General features: G+C 33.2%; 1 protein-coding gene across 1 annotated transcript in view; it reads right to left on the bottom strand.

Annotated features, from left to right (window-relative positions):
• The window catches only part of LOC123658155 (myosin-9-like), a 177,755-nt gene that overhangs the window by 44,881 nt on the left and 117,781 nt on the right, over positions 1–15,093 (bottom strand). Inside the window, exon 5 of the mRNA XM_045593595.1 lies at positions 9,507–9,560. Within this exon, the coding sequence (XP_045449551.1) occupies positions 9,507–9,560 (54 nt within the window). The remainder of the gene's footprint in view (positions 1–9,506; positions 9,561–15,093) is intronic.

Raw genomic sequence — 15,093 nt, 5'->3', positions numbered from 1 at the left:
TTTATTAAGTGACTGCGTTATATGACAACTATATAACTTCCCGACGTATATACTGCGTACATATTGTAAATGTGTACGCCATGACAGTTGATTTAGGGATCAATAATAAAATAATAAAACGCCTAGCTAACTTATTTCAAATAATTTATATTTTCAGAACAGAAGAATTTACGAGACATATAACTTAGTTAAGTCTGAATAATACTTTTTTTTTAGGTATACCCCACAATTATGATCCATATTTATGTGGATGTTGATAAGTTTTTATCGAAGATGGACTTCATCGAAATGATATGCGCACATTTGAAATGGCCGTGGTCATTATCATTTTTGTAATACTTTAGGATGTATACAAGTTACACTAGTACACTTATTCGACTTATATATAATGGTTACAAGTACTACGTGTAAACAATTACTATTCGTTTAGCAGATGTTTAAAAGGTAATTATATGACAAAATTAATAGTATTATGACGTTTACACTACGAAAACGTTTACACGACGAAAAGTTGTATATGTAAGTTTTATAGATGTCTTCATAGACGCTATTATATGACGATTGTAAAGAAATGTCGAAATAACGTCTATACGACAATGTTATACGACAAAAAATCTATACGTCTATTTGGACACATAATGCACCATAACATGACGTAGAGTTAAATAAAATACTGTAATATAACTTTAATAAGACTCAAAGTCATATAATTGTTTGATTATATGACAAAAATGTTTGTTGGGAAATCCTCCTTCACCTACAAGGAGAAAGAGGCATATGCCCAGCAGTGGGGTGTTTCTGGCTGAATGCGAAAGATTAAAAAACCTAGCTAGTCTATACATCTATACAAATTGGAGTGTGTGTTTGTAATATTAAAATAATCGCTTTTTACTAAATTCATATACACGGTACATATACCAAAATTACATTTTTTTATAATTTTCGTCTGTTTGTTCCGCCTAATCTCTGAAACGGCTGGGGCGATTTCGCCGGGACTTTCACTGGCAGATAGCTGATGTAATAAGGAGTGACTTAGGCTACTTTTATTCTAGAAATGTATTTATTTTTAACCGACTACAAAAAAGGAGGAGGTTACTCAATTCTCAATTTTTTTTGTGAATGTTCGGGGATAACTTCGTCGTATATGTTCTTTTTTTGTTGGAAAGGAGATATCCTAAGTATGGTACCATGATAAGGAAACCAAGATCTGATAATGAGATCCCAGAGAAATCGAGGGAAACCCTTGAAAATCCGCGTAACTTTTTACTGGGTGTACCTATTTTGATGATTTTTAATTTAATCGAAAGCTGATGTTTATATGATGTATTACAGCTGGTACTCAATACATTTTCAATATGTATATAATATTTTTAATTATTTTTACTAGTGGTCGCCCAGTGGTCAAAATTCGACCATGATTAATTTAAATTATAAGTTTGAACATTAATAATTATTTATTATGTTTAACATTCAGTAATGACAAACAATATAAATTTATAGTCTATAATCTATTCTTAATTAGTCTGACGCGCGTTTGTCAAATATATAGTGTGTAATGTTTTTTAATGATGATTTAATGTATTTTTTATGCATAAAAAAAATATTAGTATTCTGCACTCCTTATCTATATAAACTATAAGTGTGCGAAGTTTCGTACTCCTCCGTCCACGCAATTTCTGTAAAAAGGGGTACAAAGTTTTTGCGCCACGTATTAATATAGAAATACCAAAATTTACATATTATAAGACATTAAAAGGTATGTAGGAAACGTCACTCTTTCTACTACATCAGCATTATAAATTAGTCACTAAATTTACATTTTTACCCTATTTTACATAAAAATAAACCAATCTCAACCTGCTTTTTTACAGAAGTCATCTGGTGTATTTTTCGGTTATTAAGGTACAGTTGATTAACATTAAAATAGTATCAACTTTAGATTCGAAAAAAAAAATAAGAAATTATTAATATTTAAAACTGAGAGCTTTTTAATTAATTTAAATTTATTGTCATGCCAAAAATATTATTACGATCACTTTTAGTAAAATTAGAATTAAAAAATATATATATATACCAAAATCGGTACACCCAGTAAATACGTGTAGTCGAATTAAGAACCTACTCTTTTTTTGGAATTCTAAAATAACATGTTTTCAAGATGAATATATAATATATAACTGAGGTAGGGCACAGCAGGAATTTCCTGCTCAAAATATGAAGCAGCCCGACTGGGGTAGTACCTCGACCTTACAAAAGATACCACAGCTAAATAATACTTTCTTTTAAGCAGTATTGTGTTCCTGTTGGTGAGTAATGTGACCAGAGCTCCTGGGGGGGGATTGAGGATTGGGTAGGAAACGCGCTTGCGATGGTTCTGGTGTTGCAGGCGTCTATAGGCTGCGGTAATCTCTTACCTTTAGGTGACCCGTATGCTTGTTTGCCGACCTAGTGATATAAAAAAAAGAATACTGTTTTAAAACTAAGAAACTCGAAATGCTATATCCAATTCTAAAATCCTGAGCCCCTCAACGAGCCAAGTAAATCCTGGCTTCGTATTACTACTAACTAACCAAAGACGTATCAAACTTAAACACGAGACCGCGTAAAACGTTTAGCAAGTTATAAATTTCAAGTAAAGCGCTTCCTCTTAACATTTACCGTTCTGACCGGTCCTCGGCCTGTCCGATCGCGGTGATGGATGATCGCTGTGACGTCAAATTACCGCTCATGGGACAGGTTCGAAAGTGGGCTACAAATTTCGGTGTTATAGCCAATTTATGTACTTCTTTTTCTCTTTGAGTTACTTTATGACTTTCTTTATGTTGTGATTGGGATTCTAGAAGGAACGATTTATTACAAGTGTTTTCTTTTTGTGTATAGCACTAAGCTTTTAAATGCTTTCGTGTTTTAAACCTAAGCAAAACCTGATTTGTATTTTTTCTAATATAAACGTTTAACACTAAAATGCCTCCAGTTAGATGGGTACACTGTGTCGGGTATACAGAAACATGCACCACAAGCAAACACAAACGCATAGACCACGGCAAACTCACTATGACCCTTACAAATATTAGTCGAGTGTCCGGTGTACATACCACTCGTCCACTCGAGGCGTCGTCAATAGGTCAATTAATAATACATTTATTTATTTATAATAATGTGTTTATATAATTTCATTTTCGTATTCCTAAATCAACTTCTAACGCTATTAGACAGAACCCGTTACACGGAAACTCGTACACCATTCAACCGCCTGCTTCCGAGCCTGTGAGATACTTGACAATTGACATTGTTTATCATGGGAACTGATCTTGTGAACATTCAGGTTTATCGGTCAACCTTCAACGATACAACCACTCTTACTACTACTCATACTGCTTCTTATTCCTCTTACTTGATATAACACCCTTCCACTTCTATAGTTTCATGTAATTTAGGACATCAAACATAACGTGATTGTCGTTCTACATCTATAATATAAAAATGAGTCGCTGAATGTGTGCCTAAGCGCAAAACTCGAGAACGGTTGGACCGATTTCGTTTTTTTTTTTTTTTTAAATATTCCTTGAAGTACGAGGATGGTTCTTACGGAGAGAAAAAGTCTAAAAAAAAAATAATAAAATTAAAGAATCGACTGTTAGGCGATACGAAGTTCGCCGGGTCAGCTAGTATATGATATAAATATATTTTAATTGTAACTAGTATTATATATTGTTTAGCCTACATATGTTTTAATACTTTTATTTAAACGTATCTTCCCACGCGTGGCATTTTAGGATTCCCAACACTTCGTAGAGGTTGCGGTCACATGGACCACACTGCAGATAACGTCCCATAAATTTCGAGAATCAATTGTTGTTATGTTAAGTTTTTACTCGACTGGTTCATATTTTAATCCCAAGCAAATTACAAATCTTTGTTTAAACCTTAAAAATGCTAGTCGTGGTGTAGGAGTTTGTAATTACATTATGTGTTTTTAAAGCCAAAACACAAAATATCGCCCAATATGCCAATATACTGGAAGTCGTTGAGTACGCCTGTAGTAATTTTACGAACATAAACGCCCACTGTTCATAACATGTTTACACCTTGTTACATTGTAGAGCAATAATCAAAACGTCTTAAGCAACAATATATCAACTACATGACAAGATGGTGTCAGAGATAGGAGTTCTTGTAGACAGGTAGTATACAACACATGTTTGGGTCTCCCCCGGATTCGTACTACTTTAAAGAACCTAGTCAATAATAGAACATAATTACATAACGTTTATTTTCTAAAATGACAGTAATGATTCAAAAAGAGTTAAAAATGCACATGGAGATTTTATTGTATTTTTAACCATTTTATTATTGATTAAATATTTATTATTATATATTTATTGATTACATTTTAAGTACCAATGAAAGATAAAATAAGAAACATTAATAAAATAACACACAATACTGTTATTTTACTTTATGATTAAAAACGCAAAGAAAGGAGGTCGCAGTCTCTATTTTCGAGGCAATGTGACAATTCGCACAGATAAAAATTTAAAATGTCTGACACTATAGAAATGAAATGGGCTGTATAATCTGTGATCATTAGAGAGCTTACTAAATATGGTCGAAGAAATTTTAACAACTTATTGTTAAGCTTATAATTTTACCATGAATATTAAAAAATAATTGACACTTATCTCAATATGATTTCGCAATTAGACATAGTTTATCTTGTTGCAGTCATCAAAATTAAAATTATAATAAAACAAAAAGAAATAAAAGTCCCTGTGCAATTGTTATTCTACCATTAATGTGTTTCTTACAAAAAAAAAAAAAAATCATTAAGTCACGTTGGTAAAATAACGTCCCAATATTTACCGCGAAACGTGAATATTTAATTACAATCATATTTAATCAAATATATTCTTTCTTGCACTGCTGTAAATCATAAATCTTAATAATTTATTCCTTCGCTGAATGTCCAAAAATGGAAAGCTCTTTTCAAGTGTCTACCTGTCACAATTCCAGAAATACAAATATAACGAGCGATCACACAGACAACAACAGAGGGTTATTTAATGAAATGGATTCCATCAGCACCTTTTGGGTAGGTAGCGCAAAAATAAAATTTTAAATTGTCAACTGTTTTTTTTTTGCGTCATATTTTTTAATGTCCCTTTTTTTCCGAAAAACTAAGTCTGTCTTGTGTCTAAAATACAACTTTTATTTAAATGATTTTATACACAGCTTAGAAATTATATGGAGTATACGAGTATGGTTTACTAAGCACATATCTTAAAAGTAGGTATTAGTGTTGTATCGTACAATGGTAAATTTATTGCATTACGCATTATTTGTTTATTTGAATGCAAACAGAATCAACTGTAGTGTTAACAATAAATATAAGAAAAGTAAGAAATATAAATAATAATTTATTTAATGTCATAAGAAAAAAATAATATTTTTAGTTTTAATTTGTAAAATGACGATTCGGAAGTGCTCTTGGGGCCTATTTAAATAAAGCTGTTTTTGATTTTTATTTTGATTTTAAACAAAATAAATAAAGTTAGAAGAATGAAACCGTAAACGAAAGCTAATTAAGTATGAAATTAATTCAAATTTCATTCTAAACGATATACATCGAAACAGGCACTAGTTTGTTAACATATATTTGTCATCTAGATAGCAATGACAACCGTTACAGTTATCTGTAATACTAGCTGTGCCCGCAACTTTGTCCGTGTGGAATTTGATAAAAAAGTTATTGTTCAGTTCGCAGAGTTATAAAATAAAAGTTTCTAGAAAAGTATCCTAAGTTACTCCTTATTCCATCAGCTATCAGCAAATCATCTATATCTTATGCATCAGCAAAATCCCGTCAAAATCTTTCCAGCCGTTTCAGAGATTAGCCGGAACAAGCAGATAGACAGACAGACGGACAAACAGACAAAAATTTTATAAAAAAGGTTAATTTGGTTTTGGGTACCGTGTATACATCCATATGCATTTAGTAAAAAGCGGTTCTTTTAATATAACAAACAGACACTCAAATTTTATTCATTTGTATGTATTATTATAAAGAGGAAAAATTTGTTGTTTTTCTTTATAAATTTTATAATTTTTTGAATGGTTCCAAAATCAACTTTGTACCGACTTCAATTTCTTTTTCGCCACAAGAATGCTACATTATCACTGAGTGATATATACTATACTACATTCATTAAGAGAAAATGGAAAAGTCAAAATCGTTTAAGCCACGCGAGCAGAAAGTTATTTAGGTACAAAAAGTAGGTAATGCATCTGTACGGTCCGTATACGCCTTTATTAACAGGTGTTCATACTCATTTCTTTTCATTTATTTTGTTTAACGGCAACCAATAGTGTTTTTATAGTAAATGACTCTTTAGAATTGCATAATTTGACAGCTGTCAAAGAGCGAGAAAGCGTAATGACGCGCACTGCCATCGGGTGAAATGCCAAAGGTTTACGACCAGTGCTTTTGACATTTAACTTTTTTTTAATAGCCTGTCTGCTCAAGATGCGAATTTATAAATGGACCAGCTGCGTCTTACATTTTTCCTTCATAACTTCCGATCAGAATAATATTGAAATATTGGAATACAAATAGCCTGTTTTATTATCTCCTATCATCTCTATAGCAAAGTTCATTGCAAGCGGTATAGTGATTTTTGCGTTCGCATAAGTAAAATTCATTGAAACGTTGGGATGTATAATATTATTTCTTGACAGCATAAATTTAGGTTGTTGTTCACTTCATTAAAATTTATGTATATTGAATTAGTTGTGTTATAAATTCAAAAGTTACGTTTAACTGTAAATGATCGCTTTATTTTGAAAAAAAAAAACTAAAATGTTGTCACCATCATCATTCCAGCTTATCACAGTCCACTGCTGGACATAGGCCTCCACAAGTTCACGTGTTTTGCCTATAGTCACCACGCTCGCGCTGGGCAGGCGTGTTGGTGACCGCAGGGCTGGCATCCCGTCTTCGGCCTGTGTATTTTAAAACCAGCAGTTGGATGGCTATCCCGCCATCGGTCGGCTTTTTAAGTTCCAAGGTGGTAGTGGAACTGTGTTATCCCTATTAAAATGTATAACCTAACTTCTATTTGTATACTTTATATGCTCACTCAATGAATTAGTCCAAGGTTTTATTTAACCGGTACCATTGTTGGTTGACAAATATGCATATTAGAATAGTTCTAATTATAATGGCGCGCGTTATAATGGTGCTTTATAACCTATTAAGTAGTTCATTACTCAAATGTGCACGTGGCTTTATTCATTCGGAATATTTACTGCTGGTATGTGTTTTATTAGCTAAGTTAATAAAATATCTATTGATAAAGTGTAGCACTTTAGAAATTGTTACTTGATTTGGCTACTGATAACCTAAAAAATCAAAACCTCATTTTCTATATATTTTTTGTTTTTGTTGCTTTTTTCAAAAAGCGCTGAACAAATTGCCATAAGCAACTTAGAAAAATAAATCATAAAAATCAATTCATAATTAGCGAAGTAATAGCGTAACAAACAAAAAAAATATATAAAGTCGAATATAGAACCTACTCCTTTTTTAAGATTTGTGGCGACATCTATCGCGCAACATACTAACTACGTAATTAGAGAATAATTGTGTTTGCTCGCAAACGAAAAAAAAACCGACTTCAATTACATCGACGAGTAATACAACGTAGATCGACGAAAAAATAGTCAAGTAACTACGCGTTATCAAAGATTACTCAAAAAGTAGTTATCAAATCGCAATAAAATTTATATGTGATAACATGACAAACATCAGCTTTCGATTAAATTAAAAATTATTAAAATCGGTACACCCAGTAAAAAGTTATTGCGGATTTTCAAGAAGTTTTCTCGATTTCTCTAGGATTCCATCATCAGATCCTGGTTTCCTTATCATGGTACTAAACTAGGGATATCTTCTTTCCAACAAAAAAAGAATTATCAAAATCGGTACACCCAGTAAAAAGTTATTGCGGATTTTCAAGAGTTTCCCTCGATTTCTCTGCGATACCATCATCAGATCCTGGTTTCCTTATCATGGTACTAAACTAGGGATATCTTCTTTCCAACAAAAAAAAGAATTATCAAAATCGGTACATTAATAGAAAGTTATGCGGTATAATACAACGTAGGTCGACGAAAAAAGCGTCAAGTAAAAACGCATTATTAGATATAACTCGAAAAGTAGTTGTTAGATCTCAAATAAACCTTTCGATTAAAAAAATTGTCGAAATCGGTCCACACGGTCAAAAGTTCTGATGTTAACATACATAAAAAAAAATACAGTCTAATTGAGAACCTCCTCCTTTTTTGGAAGTCGGTTAAAAACTGACGTATGCTACATCGTATATATATATATATATATATATATATACAAGAACCCGACAACAACCGTGGGGGCGTTAGCCCGCCAGACACAACACCCGTCTGGTCGGAGGATGCTCCCTTTTCGATGGCGGACGTGATTCTTCACACCACGTTCCAGACGCTACCAAAGATCAATTAAAATAAGGAAAACTTCGGGCGTCAATAACATATTCTTTAACCACTCGAAAGTCACAGTATGTTATGAGAATAAGAAAAGTGCTGCACGTACTTATCACCTTCCAAACCTGTCACTGTTAACACATGTTACCTCAACAGAAGCCGCAGGTAGCGAATAACTTTCAATATATCAGCGAGTGACAGTCGCTTGCGTAAGTGTCTCGAGTTCATTACGTAAAGGGTCATTTCTCTTGATTGTTATCGATGCTTAGCATTCGTCGATACAAATAAGGAAAAGACATTATTAAGTCTCGTAAAGAAACTATGACAAAGGCTATAAAAGATATAGCTTTGTTTGATAGCTTGCTAAAGATTAAGATGTCTGTTTTATGACAAACTAGCGACCCGCCCCGGCTTTACGCGAGTGCAATGCTGATAATAAATATAGAATAAAATAAATATAATATATTATCCACAAAAAATGTGTTTATTTAAAACATCAAGTTATTCTATTTATTAAAGAAAGCCGCATCAAAATCCGTAGCGTAGTTTCCAAGATCTAAGAATACAGATAGCGAGAAGCGACTTTGTTTTATACTAAGTATGTAGTGATTGTATAACATGAATATAATGACTGATATTTAGAAGCTACTAGCTGACCCAGCGAACATATTATTAGGACTACTATTTATTTGCGAGAACACATTTTTTATATACATGTCCTGACAATAACAAGCACAAATAAAAAAAAAGTATCAAATTTACGAGTAGTGCAGTCGTTTGGAAGTTACGCGCGTACAAACATTACAGCGATTTGATTTTATTTACATAGATTTTTATATTATACTAAAGACGTGTTGGAGCAGTGGTCGCGGTCATTGTGTTTATGTTGTGTGTGTTTCTAGATTTAAGACACAGGATTCTCATCCAATTGGATAATTAAGTGTGCATTGATATAATTAAAGTTATATGCTAAATAAAATAAATCTTACTTGGTCACCACGTCTTTTGCCGAAGTCTGTGGTTCCGCACTCCATCCTTTGCGCCTGCAAATAAAAAAAAAAAGTTAGTTACTATACAACTAAATAAATGATTCTTCTCACCAACTTCGTTCGTTTATCAGATAATACAAATGAACTATGTAGGAGATTATGCTTACTACATCAATAAGATTTTATAGAAAAAAAGAAAACGATATGAAACTATCTTATATTACTGTTAAAATACTGGTACGTTTTTAGATTTAGCTAATTGCTAACATTATAATGGACCGATTATCAAAAATGTATTTCTTTTTTTTTTTTTTTTTTTTTTTTTTTATGTCACTAGGTCGGCAAACAAGCGTACGGCTCACCTGATGGTAAGCGATTACCGTAGCTTATAGACACCTGCAACACCAGAAGCATCGCAAGCGCGTTGCCGACCCAATCCCCAATCCCCCCAGGAGCTCTGGTCACCTTACTCACCAACAGGAACACAATACTGCTTGAAAACAGTATTATTTTGCTGTGATCTTCTGTAAGGTCGAGGTACTACCCCAGTCGGGCTGCTCCAAATTTTGAGCAGGAAATTCCTGCTGTGCCCTACCTCAGAAATAAAACCTAATTTATATAGATAAAAATTTATATTATCTTTTTTACTAAATGTATGTGGGACCACCATATAGCTAACTATACAATATTGCTTAACGATATTTTTACCAAAATTAGTTTACAAATGCGACCATGTTGTGTAACATAAATATAAACATCGTTTTTATTGTAATTAGCATGAAAACCCGTAGATGTTATCATAAATAATAAAAAAGTATATATTTTAATATTGACCTAAAACACGAAAATTATGTTTCTTCTTTAAATTTCAAACGTGTTGCTTTTACGGTTTCAAAAATGCCTGTGACAGATTAATTCAAAAACAGCAAAGAATGATAGATCTTAGTACTTGTGTACTTGATCCTAAAAACAAGCTTATTCCTTCGTTCGTATCCTCAGGCTATTAACGGACAAAACCGTTACTCTACTTATGTCTAATATGGTCAGAACTAACTGATAGCCATCCTATGTCTACAGATAAAAAACATCATCCACAGTAAGACAGGAAAACGTAGCAATGACTACTGCATCCGCTTTTATTCCGAACGCCTTTACATTCTTAAAACACAAACGATTATAGCCTTTATTTGTCTAATAATAGAGTCTTTACGAAATTTAGTTATTACACGCCGGTGATGATACCGTTATAGGTCTTAAACCGTATTGTTTAAAAGATAAAGTTCAAAATGCAATTGTTTCGTAGTGGAAAGCACGTGACTAATGATTTGTATTATGAGGATGCGAGTAATAGCGCACGAGCGGAGATTTTTATACGCTTAATGACAACTTTCAATTGTACGCCAGATGAGCAATCAGAAGATTTAATGATATCCTACTTCCTATCATAATTGTTTAAGTGAGTTAATACAATACCAACAATAGCGATAATACAGATCAAGTGTGAATATAATAGTAACTGGAGATCCAAAACAACACACTTGTTTTATTCAAATATTTTCCAGAAATCGGAGTAAGCAGTTACGCTGATTACAGTTACCAACAATAGGTACAAATCATATTATAATTGTCTATCTATATCTATTAAATAACAAATATCATAATAAATATTTATATCCATTACATTATTAAATGGAAATTGTTGAGTTAAATTACGGACTACTTTCAGAAGAATAGTCTGCGATATTAATTTTATATTTCATCGTGGTGTTACGATAATTTAAATTAGTTTTTAAGCCTACTTGAATAGAGTAAATTTAGACTTATTATTAAGCAAATCACTACTATCAATCAATATTGATAATAGTCATTTGTTTGGAAAGGTCAGTCACACATGTGATTCGTAAGTACACATGACGAAATTAATAAGCGGTTACTATCTAACTGGTCGGCACGAAGCTGTATGCCTTGAACCTTTATATCGAATACTAGTTTTTAACCGCGGCTTCGCCTGCGTGGACTATAATATGCGATTTTAAATAGTCAGTTTTCTACCGTCAAAATAGCCAGGGGTAGTACCCCTACCTTACAGAAGACAACTGCTAAATAATTCTGTTTTGAAGCAGTATTGTGTTCCTGTTAGTGAGTAAGGGGACCAGAGCTCCTGGGGAGATTGGAGGTAGGGTCGGCAACGCGCTTGCGATGCTTCTGGTGTTACAGGCGTCTATAAGCTACGGTAATCGCTTATCGTCAGGTGAGCCGTATGCTTGTTTGCCGACCTAGTAATGACGTAGTATTTTTCTGGTGAAAGATTTTTTTAAACCAACCTATCCGTTTCTCCCAACAACATATAACCCAAACATATACACATATATGTCACTAAGTGATAACTTAGTCGTCTCCTGACGATTTTTTCACTAAATCGGTCGAGTTATTTTGAGTTGTTTCCTTTTGAATATACACTAAAAACAAAAAAAAATTAAATATTTTCTCGTTATAATATATGTATAGACAGTACAACATAAATACAGTAGGAACAATTATATTGGTATATTACTTCAACTAATCCTATTCTTTTTTTTTCATACTTTGTTATGTATTTACGTAAAGTAACAATTTCCAAAGACAAAAGCTTTACAAAAACCGTTTGTACTGTAGAACTACGCAAAAGTAATACCGAGTTTTAACAAAAATAAAAGAATAATATTGCTTTTTTTACTTTTAAACGTATTTTATATGACTTCTAGCTGCAGAACAATGTTTATAAATGCCAACTCTAAAAGAAACCTCACATTTGTCAGGACAATTCGAATCTGATGTTGTTCTTAGACAAAGCGACGCCCTGGCACGTGTCCTGCATTTTAATTATATAATAAATATTAAAAACAATATATATTATATATGAGTCAGGGTAACAGCGACATGTATTGTTGGGCCTTGTTGTATTTTTAGATGTAATCACATTGTTTTGTTGCAACAGTATTTCAATAGTTAAAAAACGTATTTGGCTAGTCTTTTGATTAAGAGCCGTCATTTTAAATTAAGATAGGTCATTTTTTTGTAACGAAATAATTTCGATCAACGGTCTAATTTTGAGTTTAGATAATTCGACGGCTCTTAATTTAAAGACTTACTACGTATTTTTATAAATAATTAGTCATATAAGTTCATGATGATAAATAGTATATCATTATTGTGTATATTTTAGCGTTTGCAAAAAAAACCACGATTGTAACCAACAGCAAATCAGGCTCTGAGACAGTTTTGCATCAGTGTATATTTAAGTAAATAAATATTTTACACTCAACGTCCACCAGTGGGATGAGAACCATGTGTCGAGAATTCCGTACACAACACAGTCATAAAACCCCAGATCACACGAAACATATGTATGGTATATAAACAAACATATGCGCGGGGAACAAACCCGCCTCCGCTAGCGTATCAGATAGCTGCTAAAATGTGCCCATGTTAAGCCAAATTTCTCTACATCGTAATATTTAACGGTCAGCGAAGTCTTATTACTGGTGTTCCATTTAGGTATGGAACCCAAAAAATTAACTGATCATCATCATCATCATCATTAAAGCCTAAACAGTCCACTGCTGGACATAGGACTCCACAAGTTTACGCCAAAAATAACGTGAACTCATGTGTTTTGCCCATAGTCACCACGCTGGGCAGGCGGGTTGGTGACCGCAGTACTGGCTTTGTCGCACCGAAGACGCTGCTGCCTGTCTTCGGCCTGTGTATTTCAAAGCCAGCAGTTGGGTGGTTATCCCGCCACCGGTCGGCTTCTTAAGTTCCAAGGTGGTTGTGGAACCTTGTTATCCCTTAGTCGCCTCTTACGACACCCACGGGAAGAGAGGGGTGGCTAAATTCTTTAGTACCGTAGCCACACAGCAAAAAATTAACTGATAAGAACATTTAATTAATAATTCAACGTCGATAGATCTTAAAGAACCAACGCGTCACCAATACGTGTTGATAAAAATACAAATCAATCGCCCTAAGTGTTGCTAAGCGCAAAACTGGCTGGTCCAAGTCTAGCTCAATGTATACATACGGTCGAATCGAATAACCTCCTCCTTTTTTGAATTCGTTAAAAAAGTAACGAAAATTTCAACTTAATGACAGGACCTCTTCGTGTCAGCTAATATGAATACAGATTATTACGAAATCGGAAATGTAGTTTCGTGAAGGGTTCGCGCTTGACCGGTGTTTATGTCAGTTATGCCCTGTTTGTCGCGGACATGCAATACTTTACGATATTGTATAATAAAATATGATACCACCAGATACGGTGCATTCGAACCTAAATTGTATACAATTTGTTTCAAGAAATGGCGATATTTAATCATTAAAATGTTTCTATGTAAGCGAAAAAAAAAAGAAAAAGGATGGTTTGGATTCATATGAATATAGAACGAAGTACAGGAAAATAACATTTCATACCTATTATAGATGATACATATATACATTTATAGATAAATAGAAAGCCAGACGAAAATGAAACATAGGATTTTTTTAAAGTTTTGTTAAATTTTTTAGTTTTAGTGTACTGCGTTCACTTGTTACATTTAAGTAATACAATAATACTGTTTTCAAGCAGTATTGTGTTCCTGTTGGTGAGTAAGGTGACCAGAGCTCCTGGGGGGGATTGGGGATTGGGTCGGCAACGCGCTTTCGATGCTTCTGGTGTTGCAGGCGTCTATAAGCTACGGTAATCTCTTACCATCAGGTGAGCCGTACGCCTGTTTGCCGACCTAGTGATGTAAAAAAAAAAACATTTTACAATTTTATACCGACAGCTTAAACTTAAAAATACAAGTGAAGCTCGAAAGTAATTATAATATAAAAGGTAATAAACATACTAAGTGGCACAAAATAAAGATTCAAGGAGTGATGGTGAAGGAGAATTTGCTAAATATTTTTTTACGGTGTACGACAGTGAGTCTGCGCGGCTGGACGTGAAATAAATTCAATACATAAGTATACAAAAGTGAAACGCCATCGCATTGAAAATAAAACTTTGTCAAGCCTTAATTAGAAAACTATAATCTCGTTGAAGTATTTTCGGCACGCGATAGTAAATAAAATATATACTGCCTTATATTTGAAGGAATTTATGGAAACTGTGTCAGTTCTATGTTATTTACACACAGACGTATTTCAGACTTAGTGTATCTAATAAAGATATTGCACATACAAACAACAGACAAAAAAAACACGTACTATTAACAAACTAAAATAAACTGTGTATTGAGTAATTTTATGTATAATGATTTGCCTCTACCATCGAGAGCGAGACGAATTTTAAATTTAACCACTTGGTTGCGACCTTTTAAGATAAGGTAATTTCAGATGTGCAATATTTTTATCATACTATGCAATGCAATTGCGTCAAAATAGAATCGTCATATATAACATCGTTGATGTAACACTGTAAGTAATTTTTTGATGGTTATGATATGATAACAATAGCTAGAAAATCAAAAGAGGCTAAATAGGTAATCAGAAATAGGCGTCGTTCAATAATAACTCGTAAAATGAAGTAATAATGAGCAACAGCTGTGTTTATATAAAGAAA

This window comes from Melitaea cinxia, chromosome 12, assembly GCF_905220565.1.
Source record: "Melitaea cinxia chromosome 12, ilMelCinx1.1, whole genome shotgun sequence".
Classification (NCBI taxonomy): Eukaryota; Metazoa; Arthropoda; class Insecta; order Lepidoptera; family Nymphalidae; genus Melitaea; species Melitaea cinxia.
This window is presented reverse-complemented; position numbering and strand designations above follow the sequence as displayed.